The following is a 17,869-nucleotide window of genomic DNA, read 5'->3' as shown; positions in this document are numbered from 1 at the left end:
GAGAGACATAAAGATCATCCCTTAAAGTAGGACCTACACTTAATCCTAGTCAAAATGTACGGGTTATTTAAGTTTTAAATGGAAACCCAAATGTCCCAAATATGTATATTTTTTGCCATTTTTACAAAATGTCTTATTTATATATGAAAACAGTATAATATATAGTATATCAGACTATGAATGGGTTAAAAAAAAGACTTACTTACCGTATGTAAATGTAAATACACAGGAAGAAATGTTACAAATATGATTTTTTTTAGCTTCATAAACTGGTGGCATATTTTAATCATAAAGGCGTGATTATTGTCATTTGAAAGCCATATATTAAATATTGCGAGTTTGCAAATCCCAATCCCTTACAAAAAACGTCAATTGTGGCTAAAGTTATGTGTGAAATGATGAGTTGTCGAGATCCTGAAGCTCCTTCTGTCTGTGTTCTGCAGTGTTCATGGAGTACCAGCGCATGTGCGGCAGAGACATCGAGAAGAGCGTCGCCCGCGAAATGTCTGGAGATCTGGAGGGCGGCATGCTGGCTGTCAGTAAGTCCACTCAAAACGCTGTTACGCTGCCATGCCCAAAAACCTGAAAATCCACAGTCAAGGCTTGTTTTATAGCACACGTGAACCTTACATTACCCAGGCATTCTGCAAGAACATACAACGCAAATAGTTACAAAAATCATCTTTGTGTCTCCCGTTTTTTCCAACAATGCTCAGGCACATGGTACAGTACCTTTTTATTTGTTTCATTTGACTTCCTTCATTTGTATTGTGACTTTCACCGTGTTCATCTGGTCATAACGAGTGTGCGGCGGTTTGCTTTGCAGTGTTGAAGTGTTGAAGCCGTTTATTACAATATTATGTTTGAAATCTGTTGTTTCTAGACATTCCATTTGTGTTCCATATACATTTGTTCAGTAATGGTACAAAGATAAGTCTGATTCATTATGTCAAGTTAAAAAATATACTATCAGAGGAACAAAACATAAATAATACACAACCTGAAGTAACATTACATTCTCCTTTTACAGTCAAGTGTATTAAGAACACGCCGGGCTACTTTGCTGAGAGGCTTTACAAGGCCATGAAGGTGAGTCCCATTGATTTATGTTGTGTTTCCCCGCCATTAATAATAAGAATATGGTTCATAATCAGCCACTGTGTACATGTGTGCTCTTAGGGAGCTGGGACAAAGGACACCACCCTGATCAGAATCATGGTGTCCCGCTCTGAAGTGGACATGCAGGACATCCGCAAGGAATATGTGAAAAACTACGGAAAGTCGCTCTACACCCACATCTCTGTAAGTATCTCATGGAAAGGTTTACGGCTTCATAGGACTGAGGGATTTGAGGGGGAGGAAACAAATTGCTTTCTTTCGGACAAATATCTGAAGTGAGATTAGATTTGAGGTATTGAGAGTGCCTGTAACAAATACATAAAAACACGGGAAAGTACTCACAATAACAACAAGAACATTCTGTGTGTGTCTGTGTGGATGAGCTGTGAGTGATAAGAGTAACTGAGATATGCTGAAATACTGTAGTCCAGTTAAATAAGGGAAACAAACAATAAATACAATTTGTATTTAAATGAAGCCAAACAAATGTCACACTTTGCCCAAAGTCTGTCAAATTTGTCCATTTTCAAATTGAGTCAGAATGTGATTTTTTTCCCATTAGTGGCACGTGTAGTGTCATGTTAGTCCGGTCCTTGATTGTCGGTGCGTTTTGTGTCATCCATTTTTTTGTGGTCACATGCTTCTCCATGTAGATAGGTTTAATGCCATATTGTGGAACTTTCTAGGCAAAGCAATAAAACAAGATGTTGTGACTCTCCATCCAAAAGTCATCCTCAACCTGCGGACCTTGTTTGAGAACTCCAATTTTGATCCTACTCTGAGCTGTGTAAGCCTTGCCCTCTTGGTGTATTTGTTTACACTGTCTCAAGTTCCACGTGAAATAAATCTTCTTTGTTACCCTAACTAATCCTATTGTTAGCTGGCTGCAGCTCCCCATCACTGATGAGTACCTGATAACATAAGAGGGGTCTGCAGTTTCCTAACCAGGGCTTCAAACGCTGTTACAAACAAACAGTAAAATGAACCTCAAACCACCAGGTTTAGGGATTCTCTTTTTCTAAGCAGGAAGAAAAGATGGTTTGAAAGAGGAATTAATTATTTAAAAAGAGAATCCTTCTTTGAACAGAAATGTTGGTTTAAGGTTCAATTTACCAGATGTTTACAACAGCATTTTGAAGCCCTGCACAGGGCGGTCATATGCTAACCAGGTACTCATCGCAATGAGGGAGCTGCGGTCAGCACACAATAGAATTGTTATGGCCCATCACAGGGCTGTTAGAGTAACAGACTTAGACAGGGCCCCAGTGGGCGGGGCTTACACACAACTATCTGAGTTCTCAGACTTGAGCCGCAGATTCTGAATCACTTTTGGATGAGAGTCGAAATGGGTTATAAGATAACTACAACTGAATGTTCTTCTAAGATGGAACACTCTGGCGAATGAGGCATTGCACCGACAAACATTCTAATAACAGTTTAGAGTTATTTTGATGAATCACTGAGTGCTTGAAGTGTCATGGAACAATAATACATTCTTCCTTGTGTGTTAACAGGGGGACACGTCTGGAGACTACAAGAAACTGCTTCTAAAGCTGTGTGGAGGCAGTGACTGAACACGGTTCACATTTGTCAAGAGATTTTTTTTTTTTTTCTGCACTTGTACCAAAGAAAATGCTAGGCATTATGTACGCAGCCTTTACCTACAATAAGATTAAGAATCTTACTATATACACAATGAATATGCTTATGTTTTTATATTTTGTGGCATATATTTTGGAAATATGTGGTTTTCAATTGAAAATTATAAGTGAGAGTTGAACACTATATTTTTGCATATGTTTAGGTAGTATTTTAGCAATTATAATATCATAATCAACTGCTTTGAGTTTCATTACCATTGTGCCAAATATTTAAGCCATGTTTCACTGTACTGCTCAGATATGCTGCTTTTGTTCACTATGAATGTTTTTGGACACTTCTGATATATTTAATGCCAAACCTACGTTTTGTCAACAACAAATGTTTTATTTTTTGTTGACTGTTTGAATAGAACTAATGCAGAGATGTAAAATAAGACAAAAGATGCAGTAGCAGAATGTATAGAAGGAGCAGGAGGATAATGTAGTACTAGCAGTAATGGCAGTGCCTTACAGTTAACTTTTGATATTGATGTAGCTGTATAATACCAACACTGCAAAAGGAAATATATTTTTTATAACAAAAGTCCTAGTCTTAAGACTTTTTGCTCTTAACATGGATAAATTATCAGTAAAGATCTAGACGTGACTAGTTTAAGTTATGATGATTATTATTATGAAATTACAAGTAATTTCTGATTCTTTTTTGTGGTGCACTCCATCACCTCAGGACAGTATATGTTTTAAAGTCCACCTATTGAATATGTTTGTATACTTCCTGCAGGGGGCGTTACTGTTTCACAGCGCATTTCATCTATGCTTCTTTTATTGTAATGCAAAGCTTTTCATGTCTTTTTTTAGCGTTAAGTGGTTCCTTTTATGCTGGTGTTACATAACATGCATGACCACGCATTTGACCGCTGCAGCAGCAAGAAAATAATAAACCCATGTGAATGAAAGATGATTGACTTTTATCAGCACAGTAACAGTAGATAGCTGTGGGGTCATGGCCTTTGTGTCCTTACATATAGAATCCTTATGCCTTATTAAGCCTGGCTGGGTTCACGTCTAACACTGTTGAATCCACTTGACTGAGTAAACGTGCTGTGGTTGCCTGGACGCCCATCCCACTGTGTCTTAACTGCGCTACAATCAATAACAGAGCAACTGATGGCATCCATAAAGCTGCCGGGGCCACAGTAAAGAAGACTAGCTGTGTCTGCGGCTCCGACAGGCCCTGGGGGGACCCTGGGCCAGTGGCCATGCTGGAGGACTCTGCTCTCATCATATCATGCAGGAGCTGAGCAGAAGTGGCAGAGGCAGAGCTGCAGGGACCAAGATTTATGTTATGATTACAATGACTTGAATTTTAATGAAGATTAGGCCTGATTAGAAGCCTCCTCACAAAGTAATTTAGACATCGCCAGATGACTTTTGGAGATAATTTTAGCTCCAAAGAAAAGCGTTTCAGCTCATGGCTCCAGTATCATCACAATCAGCAATCACACGAGCATGTGGCCCGGTCCTGCTGAAGGCCGCTTTGATTAAATGTAATTAAATCCAAGAGGAAAGTGGAGAAATAAATGATCCATTCTGTCAGATTCTCTATTAAGCTTTATAGAACAACACTGCAGTAAATGTAGCCATCCTCTATGTCCTGTGGAAATGAACCTCTCACAGACAGGATATAAATCTACAATAGTACTTCTTGTAAGTGAGTCAGGATTGTAAAACAAATTGATTTGTTGCCTCAAGCTCTGACTGAAAAATACATTTAGACTTATAAAATTAAGAGACATTTTTCTTGATAGTGGAGATATTACCAATACAAGCCCCAAAACGATACTGTAATTTTCTTCTATTTTAATAATCATACATTTTTGCATTACATTTGCTCTAAGATACAGTCGCTCTGGGCCAGACTAAACATCATTCTGTGGCTGTTTGAATCTAACAAGCATCAATACAGACTTGGGTGGTCAAAACATCTCATTTTGATGCTATTGAAACTCATTTGTATATTAGCACAGTACAGAAACATCAAATAAAGGTGATTCTTGATTAGAAAAGATCATTCACCATATCGGGCTGACATTTGCACTGTTCAGTGTATTGGCTATCAGCCTTAAATTTCCAGCTGGTGGATATAAAGCTTTATTAACACTTAAATGAAACGATGACTCTCTTATGAGTAAGCCGTAAAAGAAGGGTGTGAAGTGTCTAAAAATCATCTCTATAGAGTTTCCCTCCTTATATTACTTGTATTATGCAAATCAGTTGATAGTATAGAAAGTATTTTAGTTGGTAGTCATTTCAAATCCTCTATTATGGAGAAATTGTTCTTGAATTTCATTTACATATTGACTCTTTTCCTTAGTATCAAATCGAGCTCTAAATATGAATACTGCGACAACACGAACACAGAAAAAGGGGACACAATGACAGTATGCATAACCACGAATTTAATCATGTACTTGGCATCTGCTCCTTATTTCCATTCTTCATGTTCATGTCGCAGTCTTATCCTCGCAAACGGCACTGAAACGGAAAAGACCAACGTGTCCTCATCACTATAGGGCACTTGCATTGCTCTGAAGTGAATGAATTATAATTAAAATCTTATCTGAGGGCAAAGCGCTCGGCCGCTCTTGCTTTTTCAGCCACCGCCGCAGAAAAAGGAGAGCAGAGCTGGAGCTGTGACGGAGTAAATGTGATTGCGAAGATTTACATGAATAAGGTCACACTGTTGCCTGTAGTAGTAGCGACATCAGCCTGTCTGTGTGTGCCAATTTCTTCCCTCTCTGACGGGCTTTAGAATACAAGAGGAGGAGGAGTGGATCCATCTTCATCATCATGCTGTATTCACAAATCCTATAACTCACTGTGAAATGTCATCTGCTGGCTTATGTTCACATCTGCTTCATTGCCCACCTGTTCTGTTTCAGTTGTTTTTGTTTTTACTAGGCACAGCATTCAAACTACAGCTGTAAAGAAATAATATGACTGTATACACTTTAGATTTGCAGATATTTGCTATTAAAGTTAGAATTTTGAAAAGCAGAAGGCTACATTTGGCCATATTTATTGGATCATAGAAGACAATCAGCTATCCATGGGTTTCAGAGTGATTGAAAATGTAGCACCGTTGCCATAGCAATAAACAATTCAAAACCAATATTGGGCTATCTTTGGAATGGGCAAAATCCTCAAAATATCACATGTAAACAGGAAGTTGAAACCTGTGATCAAAATAATAGAATTGCTTACATTTTTATTCAACCTGCCACAAAATTGAAACAAAAACCCATAACAATGATTTACAAAAACGTTTATAAATGCTATAGAATAAATAAAAAAAATCTGATATGACAATGCCAAATACTAATAATAATGACAAAAAATACTTATATGCAGACTGAGATGAATAAATACACGATGGCACTTTATAATACGTACGTGCTGTATATGTTTTATCTTATGTCGATATCGCATTGTATGTATAATGTCATTGTTATCTGTGTAATGTGTTTAAACACCCGTTGAAAATCCATCTCAAGGGGGCATTCCAATAATACATTTAAAAAAACTATGCCTTAATAACACATACATAACAAATACATAATTCCTAATGAACAAATAGTTTATTAAGAATGATTCAGGTTTAGTAACTACTAGGCTACTTACTTAATTAGGCGGAGAGAAGGTTATTAATAGCCTATAACATTAAATATTTTTCATGCTTTATTAAGGGTATTAAAGGCGTAGTCGTAGCTATAAATAAATACATTGGCTAAATAAATAAAAAATAATTAAGTAAAATTTGACAGGCCTAAATAAAACTCACATACTGCTTTATACAATCCTATAATACATGTTCATCTTTATTTAGTCCATCCCTGAAGTTTATCTCGTAACGTTTCAAGCAAAATCTCCCCATTCTCATTTTCCGCCGGGATCTTTACTACGCGCGAGCCGTGTCCGCCCATTGAAGAAAGGGGCGCGTCTACCCACCAGACCCCGCCCCCTTTGACCATATTCGGTCAGCGAACCCGGCGTTGATTGACAGCGCGGAGCAGCTGCTGAGATGCCCAGACATGGCGGAGGACACAGCGTAGTCAGTGGGAAGAGCGGCGGAGTTCCTCGGCGACTTTTCCCCCAGCGGCACTCGACGCGGGGCACTACTTACCGTCAATGCGACACGCGAAACGGGGGGGGGGGAAATGCCCTCGTCTGCGGCGCACGCACACGGGAAACCGAACGCGACTTGAACCGCGCACCACGAGTACGATGGGAAAATGTATCGCTGCCGTTTAGTGCAGTCAACAGCCTCTGGGCAACAAATATGGCTCCGTCTTGTGCCTTCCCCGATATGCGGTGAAATTCGCTCGCGCGCGCCGCCTCACGCCGCCGTGGCTCCGGCAAAACTTACGGTAAGTTGAGTTTATCCGTCGCGCGGTACTTTTGAGCGGATCTCCGCTTCCACACGCCCGGCCGAGTGGCGTTTATTAGCCTGGGAAGCTACGGAACTACAACGGCGGCGGCAGCAATGGAGCCAAAGCACAAAGAGTTGCTCGACCAGTGCCACCAGAACTTGTTGGAGTCCATAACCGACGCGGACCGGGTCATCGAGCTGCTCGTCGTCTCCGGGACCTTGAGTCAACTCGACCGCTTCGAGTTGGACCAGAACTGCTCGTCCAGCGCGGAGAAAGTGGAGCACCTCCTGAAGATGCTGATGAACAAGGAGAGCGATCATTTCTCCGACCTGTGCGTGGCTCTGGAGAAGGCTTATCCCGACCTCCACACGGCGCTGTTCCGGAGCAACGGCGGACCTGTGGACCACTCCACGGGTAAGACGGGTTTTTCCTCTGTTCTCCCCGGGTGTGTACGTGTGTGTGTTGGAGTAGGAATGTGGGAATGCGCCTCTCCGTGCGGGCTGGGTGGTCCGCGGCGGGTGAAAGCGTGATCAGATCCTCCAGAAGCTCACGGATTTCAGCTTCTGCTCACGTTTTAGGATGGAATTCAAAGAAGACGTCATCATCGGTGGTGAATGGCTCCATAAAGTCCACGTTTCAGTTTGCAGTGACTGGTGAAGCTTATTGTGCATTTGCAAATCACCTGATGTTGAGCTTTGAGTCAGTCTTTGTTTCACTTTAATCGAACAGACCCTTTGCATTTTGACATATTCTACAGTAGTGTTTTTAACTACAGGATTGGACAGGACATTTGAGCACAAACATGATTGTTGTAGAATGATTTGTTGTGAAATAATTATCTTGGTTTTAATCATCTCAATGTACAATGGAAATACACATTTTACTAGCTGACTAATAAATAAAACAAATCAATGGCTGACCAGTCAACTAGCGAAATAACCGTTGATTGCAGCCCTGATTTCAAAGGAACTGTCTGTAGCAGGAACTACAATCACAGTTGAACCCGGGATGTTGGAGCGTTTTAATCTGCATTTTGAAATCTCAAGTGTTTCTCCTTCTCAGTTTAAAGACAGACAGGGCTCATGACAGCACAGAACCTCCACAACTCACTGAGCGGCAGAGGCCAAACTGGCTTCAGGATGTGCGAGGTGCAGGCGCTGGGCTTTAGGTAGTGACCGTTCAGACCAGAGTGACCACGCAGAGCTGTAAACATTATATTTATCGTATAGAATCTGGCAACCTAAACGAGAGACTCTTGTGAGGCTCTTTCTGCTTTCTGATCGGAAAATAGTCTCGAGAAAGTAAAACAACTTGTCCATCATGTCCAGTGTTTTTGTAATAAAGAATACATCAAAATGACAATTGTTATCAGTAAAAGCTTTTATTTGATTTGAAATAAAAATCATGCATTCTGTTCCTTTAACTGTCCTGCATATTAACCCAGAACACACATGATAAATCAGAGTTATTAAACCTTTGTCGTAAAAAATTTAGAATAGTATTTACTATTTTACAGCTGAATTGGCACATGCTGTCTATAGAATTGTCATAAGCGATAGGGGACAACTGTATTATGGAGGGGGGAAGAATCATAATGTTTACACTTTTACCAGATATATGTAACACTGTATTATTCTAAAATAGTTGTGTTCTTTGGGGTTCTCTTTGCTTATGTGCTAATATAGGCTAATAACAGTAGAAACAATCACATCAGACAGATATCACGTTTTGCTATTGATTTTATATTACCATTCACTGCACATCTAGTTTGAACATTAGATGGATAAGTGGACTGCGTCTTTAAACTTAATATGCGCCCAGACCCCGGAGACCTTATGCACAGCTTGTGATTAATTTAGTCAAGACAGACTGCTCCCCTCTGCGATTCCTCCCCGGCACAACGCTGTCTCCCTTTCATTGCAAAACGCCAAAACGACACGACCAGAAAAGGAGACGTGGCTTTCTGTGATGATTCTATCCTCAGCCTTGCCTATAAGTTCATCCGCTCGTATCCCCCCCCCAACTCCAATTTGCTACCGGTGACATGATATGGTTATGGTACATTAGGTAGCCAGACCTGTTTCCATGACGACGCTGTTACAGATGACATGTTGGACCGTATCGACCTGCGCATGGGTGTGCGAGCGAGCAGCCTACCCATGCATGCTTATTAACCTGAAGCATTGTGTTCAGTGCACTTAAGCGTACACGGGAGTAAGCAGTGTTGACATAGGCGATTTGCCCTCCTCCCTCTTTTAAATCTTTTCATTCACTTGCACGGTATCGTTGTTGCGGAATATGATTTTGTCTCGTTCCTTCTCTCAACGGGAGCCGGCTCGGGCAGTCGCGGTTAGAGAGACAAAGGGTAACCATGTGTAAAAGTCTCGTTCCGCCTGTTCGGGCCAAGTGTGGGTGAGCGAGGACAGAGGCTTTACTCACCGCAGCCCACATGGCCCCAGGGTCTCCAGGCACAGCCATCCTGCAGAGCACAGGGGCCGGGGCAGACACCAGGGCCGGGGCAGGGGCTTTGAAACGCTCAGGTTTATTTAGTTTGTCCCGGTTTGGGCTTGGTTTAGAAGGTTCTGGTTTAGGTTTTGGTCTAGTTCATGTACATATCTTGACTTGGATGTTTGAAATACTGGTCAGTTTGGGTAAAGTTGGATCTTTCCAGGATAATTGTCTTGATCTATGTTATATCGACAGTAGTATTGGACCACATTGTAATATTAAAGAAACTGCAATCTCATGTTCACATTCTAGTCTGTGTCAGATTTGATGATGTTGTCGTAGAAAATTAAAAAAGCAACAAACGATTATTTTTTAAGTGAGCTAGCAAGCATTTAAATGAAGCTCAAAATATAGATGTATTCTTTAATGACATTTTGACTGAATAATGCTGCTGTTTTTGTTATAGTCTTTTGTGTGTGTCCAGATGATCCGATACGATAACAATTATAGTCGAATAGTCAAAAAAAACGAGATGTGACCCTCTGGTGTTTTATCACTCTTACACAAATCTTGGGACTAGACGCCGTAACTGTAAAGGCGGGTTGCCCTTTGAATTCCCTGCACGCTTGCAGAGTGTGTTCTACCATAACAGACTTGACGAGGTATTGCTGAGTGGGAGTCTTGGTTCCCCGCTGCTGACTGGATTACTAATGCTTCCTACAACTTCATTACTTCCTTGTACTGGCGGCACGAACACAAAACCTGATCTACTCTACAGAGGAGTACCTGAGCCGCGACGAAACTGCTCCCCCTGTTCCTTTTGTGATTATGAAGGGCAATACTTTGAAGCTCGCCACTCCTTTGTTTGCAGGAGGTGGTGAAACTCGCATAATTATTTATTTTTAAACCCGCAGACTTTGGTCCAGTCTGTAACCGCTTCCGCCAATTCAAGCCTTGGAAAATAACTAGATTAGGCCTACTTGAGACAACTTTCCCTGTGGACTTTCAACTGTGTTCCGTCATGATTGTAGAAAAATCTGGTCTACAACTGAATCTTTTTCTACGATGGAACACTCCGGCACAAATGAGTGACTACACCGACTTGTTCCCTCATGATTATTGTACTCCGAGTTGTATTTTGATTTCCTGCTTGTTTGATTAATCCCGTATTCTCCTGTCTTCTCCTGAAATTGTCTGTGTTCATCTACCCCCTATCCCCGCCCACATCCCTCTACTTAGTTGTGATTAAAAAAAATAATAATCAAAACTGAGTGATGCACGCAGAGTGCTAAAATGTCATATAGCCACTTTTCAAAAATAAAAGCATAAATGAATCCGCTGCTTGTTACTGAGAAATGTCACTATGAAGAGGCGGGGCTTATAATTCTAAACAGGAAGTGAATTGACCTGTTTATTACTAGGCAGTTAGGTAATCCATATTGTGTAAAATGATGATCATCTACTACATACATAAATACCTTTTTATAAAGCATAATATGTCTCCAATGTGGATCCTATCAGTTGTTTGTCCTTTCAGTGACACACGAGCTGATGCAGTCTGACATATGGGTTCACCTGGTCTGTGATGAGATGGCTCTCCGTGTTAGCCCTGGGTGACTTTGACAGAGCTCCATAGCATTAGCTGTTGTAAGGCTCCTGCGCTGGGCCTCAGGGTGAAGAGGTGACATGCTGGGTGCTGCTGGGTGCTGACTGTTGTGTGCTGCTGGAGTGAGGCTGCTTATTCAACATGGGATTAGTGCCTGGGTCTCTGGTAGAAACTAAGTCAAGCATTATCTACACTATGGCTTATTCTTTTCACTTAGAATTTTGAACTTTACTTTGGGATATAGTTGGCTTGAGACTCATTGAGAGCCGTTTGTGTCACTTTTAGAAACTTTGTGGGTGTTTTTTTTACCTAAAGATTTAAGATTTAAAAAAAAAAAAGTAAATCTTTATACTATAGCTTCTCTTCACTGCTTTATATTCACCACCCAAAAGTAAAATGATCAGTTTTCAAACATGGAGAATTGTAGAATTTGAGTTGCAACTATTGATTATTTGTTGATAGTTTGACGTTGATTAGTTTTTTTGATTAATCAGTTTGACAACCTTTTTATGGAGTCACTCATTTGTTGTAGTTAAGTTTGTCAAGATTGTTTTTGTCAGTTAAACACTTTACACTAATGCGATCGTCGAAGCTTCTCAAAAAGCTGCAGTCATTAATTTCCTCACGCTCAGTGGTACATGGACATGAACGATGTGTTGGACAGTTATAGGCTTCTAAAGGGCAAGGAAAATGCAGTTTTAAAACAATACAATTAACAGTTAATTAACTGCAAATAATAGACTAGATGTTAATAAATTACTAACCTGTATTAAGGATTACGAGGTATAAACAGGCAGATCATTTGATGTACATTTTACATCGGCAAGAGACTTTAAAACGGTTTGCCAGATGGGTGTTTGATGAACAGCTGGTAAAAATCTGCATGCACATTCCACGCGGGGTGGTTGCACGTGTAAACAGCACCTGCACGTCTTCCGCTTCGATAGAGAAGAGAGTTTTGTACAAACTTTTGGATACATAAGGGTAGATAACGCCGACGGCACAAGCAGCACTGTGATGTCGAGGAGCGCATTCTTGTTTCACTTTCCATTCAGCCACGGGTTTTAATTTGTTATTTGAGTATTTTCCAAAGAATCGGTGCATCAAATCTCTATTGTGATTCCTCCTAGAGCAAGAAATGTATGTAAACCAAAGTCTTATTGCTTATTTTTGTATTTTTCCATCACATCCATTCCAGTTGATCGCATTGTCTTGGCACAAAGGTAGGGCATATGAGATTGTATTATGAGGAGCCTGGAACACTTCATATCCCTTTTTCACAATAGCCGCCCATTTTGTATCGACACAATCTCTACTTCTCCAGTGGATTTTTTTTGACTGATACTTCCACCTCATTTAACCCCCACTTGCTTGTGCCTTCAGGCTGCATCTTGGAAAAGTATAGGGGAGGAGACTTTCCCAGCTTTGGCATTCGAAATGAGGCAGAATGTATGAAAACCTACACGTGACAACGCAGGCTGTCTTCAAACTGTCCTCCTGTCATCCACAAACTTGCCCAGAGGCGCTGATCAAAACTCCAAACATGCCTCCTCCAGACTCCAAAGGGAAGGCAAACACCGTCAAAGCCTTCTTAATTGTTCAGAGTCTGGGCGTTGTAAATTCCACCACATCTGCCAACTGGAGCTTCCAAACAAACCATTCATTATTCAATCTGTTTTCTGCAACGATATACGCCACGGGGATCAGACGGTAGCTCAGCGATTTCGACAGATTCTCAAACTGCGATCGGATTGTTGTGCAAAGCGCTCTGTCAGGTTGTCTGGTTGAGCTAAAGTTTACCGACAGCCTTGTACCTGGAGGAGCCGATGAGAAGAAAAGCCAGTGTTTCGCTCCGCACATCCCCCTTTGTGCGGTCTCCAACTCCTCTGCTCCGTGACAGTGATTTAAACACAACCTGAGCGCAAGACAACACAATTCTACCTGACAAGACGCAGCATCCACCATCTCCTTTCTTCTCTTTCCGCGATGTCTTGCTGTCCTACTTTATGCACCGACTAAACATCCCATTTCGCAAAGCAGATCTCCATTTCACAAAGTCATTTCTCAAATAAGACTTAAATAGGTTTCTTTTGCATCTGCGGGTGCTCTCTAATCTTTCACCTCGCCAACAGTGTGACAGGACAACTGAGGGAAATGTCGTATTGTTGTTTGAATATTGCATAGTTTAGCATGAGCACAGTGGAGACAATAAAACTTGGCATTATTGACACCTTCTATTCATAGCATTTGTCAGTTTACGTACTTTAGCGTATCTAATGCTAATGCGGAAGACATGGGTTTGCGCTGATTGGATAGAAGTTTTGCTTTCATCCAACCACACATCTCTGCCCATCTGCCATTTTCTTTTGCAATGTTTTTCTGCATAACAGTAACATATGGGTGGTCAGGTATTCAAGGCTGCTCGATGGCAGAACTAATTGTTTTTCTGGGCAGCGCAAAGTAGAAATTGTAACTTTCTAACTTAGTCCCCCAGACAAACATACTGTATCCATTCTGTCAGCGATTCGGTTCTGGCCCACCTCCGAAAGCGGGGCAGAAGCGACAAGAGGACGTGATGGAAGCCAAGAGGAGGGGGGTGGAGACAACGGGGCCATTGTTGAGAAGTTGAGCAGACCGAAAGTGCCCAGTCAGCAGCTTGTTCCCTGTACAGAGACCAGTGAGTGCGTGTTCAAAGAAGAGGTGCGCGTTGGTCATCATTTCCGTCAACTAGCTCGAGTCCCGCGCCATAAAGCACAGTGGACGGACAGCGCGAGTTATGACCTTGACGGATGCGCTTAAGTATGTCCCATGGGTCGTAGCTCGCTTTGTGGCTCACCCGATCCGTCCTGCCTCTGTGTCGAGAGTGTTCTGCAGTGACGCACACCATCATTCAAGGCTGCAAGATCTCGACTTTTCTGGTTTTAGAATCTTCATAGTCGTCTGCAGCTGACTTGAGGCTTCTCCTTTGTAGGTTTGAGGGATGCCATTTGCGCTTGATCACATTGTTGTTGGAGTTGTTGGAGCTTTTTCTTATTACAGTGCAGTGTCTCTGAGGATCCTCCGCAGATGTCACTTGAAGAAGATAAATGGGACATCCGCCTGATGCCGTAGAAGTGCACTCAAAGCCCTTTGCTTAGGTGGTGGTAGAATGTCATAATTCAGGGTATGGACCACAAAATAGAAACACTTTTTGAGGACCTCACAAGATTCTTTTAGGGTTTTAATCCAGATACTGTATGGGATGAAAGGCGCTGTTTTTTACTGAATATAATTTGGGTCTTCATATTTAAAGATTGTGTTGCCCATAGGCTTTATTAGACCGGCGAGGACAGGGTGAAATGAGAGAGAGTAAGCAGTAAATCGTTGAAGTTGGGATTCAAATTCGCGACACTGTGGCCGGCTGCGCTTGGAGCCTGGCATATGTGTGCTGTGAATTAACCACTCAACCACTGGGCAGCACATGGGTATTCATTTAAAATGTCCATTCAAAATTGTTTAGATACTGTGGCTTTGCCTAAATTTTAGACCATTGTGGTGCAAATTGAAATATGGCGGCCTGCCAAGGTCCCTTCAGTCTGTGGGAAACACTACATTTGAAAACCCTTTGGACAATTGTAACAACTCGGAGTGAGTGTACTGACCTGATTTGTACTCCACCACCCCAGAGCATGTACAAACATGGCCACACTGCAGGATTCTGACAAAATAAGAGTAGACTGAATTCAGAATAGGTGTATAAATCCAAAGTAGAATCGTGTGTAGTGTTTTTCTTTTTCTGGAGACTTGTATCAGGTCTGTCTCTATTTTCACATGCAACAGACCAATACACAAAAACAGAGTTCTAAAATAAGATAAGACCACAATAGAATAATGATACGATGTAAAACAGGATTGTGGAGGTCTAAAAAATAATTTTTACATTTTATTTTTTTCTTTTAATTCTTTTTTTTAGCAATGCTAGAGTTTTTAGTCATTGCACATATATCTCTCTGAGATGAAATATGAGAGTGAAATGAGATGTAGGGATATATGAAAGTATATTTTTGTTTAAAATGTGGTTGCAGCCACCGAGCGTGGGTTCAGTTTCAGCCTGCGATCTTTTTCCTAATGTCTATACCTTTTCTTTCCCCCTTTCACGCTACAGCTGTCAAATAAAGCCTTCAGGCCATACAAAAAATCACCATGCATCATTAGAACTAAGGGACTTACAGTATTTCATCATGGGGTTAATTTTACACTTCCCAAATGACCATCAGCAGTAACCCTGAGCTACAAACACGGCCACCCTCTTTTGTACACTTTCTATTGGTTTTCTCTAAATTGGCATTCCCAGCATTCCAGACTCATGGCCCATCAATGTATCTGACGCCTTACCTATAATCAATGTAGTCATTAGTTGCTGTCTCGTAATTGCGATTGTGTGGAATTACCTGTCAGTTTTTTCGCTCAATAAGCCGACCTCATTCAACCCTTTCATGACTTTATTCTGACCAAGGCTCTTTGCCAGCTTTGAAGCTGTGTTTCTTTGGACATTAAAGTATTCTGATCATCTCCAGCTCTGTGAAGCATGCAGAGCCAGCAGGCTGAACCCTGCAGCAAGACGTCATTACCATTTTACACATGTTCCCTCCACGTCCCTAATTACACCACTAGGTAGAGGAAACGCAAGCACGACTTTTTTACCGGCACAATGACTGAATAAAGGGGCTTCATCCCACTACCACCAGCTTGTATTCTACTGTTATGTACCACACACTTCCATTACAGTGTCCTTGTTTCCCACCGTCCAATGCTTAATACATCAGCTGCATATTTATATTGCATGCTTATTGGTGTGGTGCTCATTTGTCAAAAAATAAAAATGGAGCAACAAGCAAGATGCAGGGAGGTGTGTAGCTGCAATTAATTATATAACTGGGACCTCGCCATGTTTGGAGATCTGCTTTTTAAATACTGTATATATTACTTGTAGATTGTCTGTATTGTGTCAAAAAAGGACACTAATTTATATTAAAACTAGATGCAAGTACCAAAAGTTATATTCCAATAACTAGTTTTATCATGGTATTTTAAAATTGGTATAAAGTATTAAAGTTTAAAATGTTTTCTATGGTAACGCTATATAAGCTGCAGTATGTGGAGAGTCAAACTTTAGTAAGAAATGGTAGTGTAGATTAGGGCTGTCGTGGACTAAAGACCTGCTCTGTGCACTGATTAATGGACTAAAGGACTGCAGCCTTAGTGTAGAAAGATGACTTCTTTAGTCTGAATACATGCTTGTCACCGCTCATAATGTGCAACAACGGAGGCCTAGTTGAGATGAATGTTGAAGGAGCTTATTCATTGGATCATTTGTGTGGGTGACCTTTTCCAGAGACCAGTCTAATCATCTCAACTGCACTTTGGAAATGTTTTCTCAATCAACATCTTCTTCTTCTTGTGCTTTCAAACCAAATGAATGTCGGAAAAAGCGGAAGTTCATTTTTAATTGGCTGAAATTTTTAATTTAAACTCAGTGCATTTGGAGTTTGTGAATAGTCAGGGCCTTTTGTTTTGAGATTTTCAAAAATGGTCACAGAAACACAACTTCTGAAATAAGGGTAAGCTTCCAATCTTCCATTTAGCTGGGCAAAACTGATCTATGCTACAATCCCTCAATACAAATATTATTGCGAAGAAAAACATGATTGGTGGCCACTTTGTCATGCATTCTACTGCCATTTCTAAAAACAAGTATAATTCTAGTTCTATTTCTTCTTACAATAATAATTGTGTGCTGTACTTCTATGAACTTTACTTCTGAACGTTAGTCTATTCAAATATGTCTAATGAACCTTGCTTATGCCATGATGTGAAAATCCTCTTCAGATACACGTTCTTCCATACTTTCCTGGGTAAACTGAAGGTGCTTATGTTGTTTGGTCTCGCCTCTTTGTTCTCTACTTTCCACTCCTCACTGTTTACCCAGAATTGAAATGACTATTTGGCTACATGTTGCTTTAAATGGCAGACTTGGACCTGGGATGGGTGAGAGACGCACATGTGCTCTGACCACAGGTGCAGAGGAGGGCAAAGCAGTGAGTCGGCCCCTTGGCGTGCCACTGAGTAATCCGCCGCCTCGTACAGTCATCATGTTGGATGTTTTGCAGTTTATGCTCAGCATAGACCCTTAAATCAGAAGATCAATCCGCTACTCTGTTACTGGCCTGCAGCCCAGAGTCTCGGCCTGTGATGTCAGCCTCCTAAGAACCCTAGGCCCCATCCATGTATTTACTGGAAGAGCCATAAAAGAGGACAGGGAGGGAGTTTGATAAGAAGATTTGGGCTGTTTACTGTTTTACAGTGTTATAAGGTGAGACTTCTCGACCTTTTTTGGGTTGTCTAAGCAAGTGGGACTATGTCGGACAGGCATTAAGAGTGCTTGAAATAAATAATACACTCATGATGTCTGAAAGTAAAAATAATGAATGTTGTATGTTTCATATCTTAAAACGATCGAGCAGATCGACTGTTTTATAAGTAACTGATCAAAACAAGGAAAAGTATTTTCGCCCCCATTCCTTTCCTCCGAAACTTACGACAGCAGAAGATGGTAAACTTGTTTTCCCTATATCTTAAAATCGAAAGCACAAGCTCCTAATTTTACTACTTTTTTTTTTTTACTA

The 17,869-nt window shown here is 41.0% G+C and overlaps 2 protein-coding genes across 6 annotated transcripts in view; both read left to right on the top strand.

The window, feature by feature from the left end:
* Window positions 1-3,676, top strand: part of LOC140350988 (annexin A5-like) — a 13,304-nt gene extending 9,628 nt beyond the window's left edge. For both annotated transcript variants that reach the window (XM_072436616.1, XM_072436617.1), the window contains exons 12-15: window positions 444-539; window positions 1,031-1,089; window positions 1,180-1,302; window positions 2,634-3,676. In XM_072436616.1, the coding sequence (XP_072292717.1) occupies window positions 444-539; window positions 1,031-1,089; window positions 1,180-1,302; window positions 2,634-2,693 (338 nt within the window). In that variant the 3' untranslated portion in view covers window positions 2,694-3,676. The remainder of the gene's footprint in view (window positions 1-443; window positions 540-1,030; window positions 1,090-1,179; window positions 1,303-2,633) is intronic.
* A 3,161-nt stretch (window positions 3,677-6,837) lies between these two features.
* dlg5a (discs, large homolog 5a (Drosophila)) overlaps window positions 6,838-17,869 on the top strand; it is a 67,015-nt gene continuing 55,983 nt past the window's right edge. For 2 of the 4 annotated variants that reach the window (XM_072437380.1, XM_072437381.1), the window contains exon 1: window positions 6,839-7,564. In XM_072437380.1, coding sequence (XP_072293481.1) covers window positions 7,264-7,564 — 301 coding nt within the window. In that variant the 5' untranslated portion in view covers window positions 6,839-7,263. Of the gene's footprint in view, window positions 7,565-17,869 lie in introns of all 4 variants that reach the window. The other 2 variants (XM_072437382.1, XM_072437383.1) reach the window with 2 other exon arrangements.

The sequence above is a fragment of the Eucyclogobius newberryi genome, unplaced genomic scaffold, assembly GCF_026437365.1.
Source record: "Eucyclogobius newberryi isolate DKJ021-1_F unplaced genomic scaffold, fEucNew1.0.hap1 SCAF_8, whole genome shotgun sequence".
NCBI classification, from domain to species: Eukaryota; Metazoa; Chordata; class Actinopteri; order Gobiiformes; family Gobiidae; genus Eucyclogobius; species Eucyclogobius newberryi.
The sequence above is the reverse complement of the archived record's forward strand: the minus strand, read 5'-3'. Positions and strand labels throughout refer to the sequence as shown.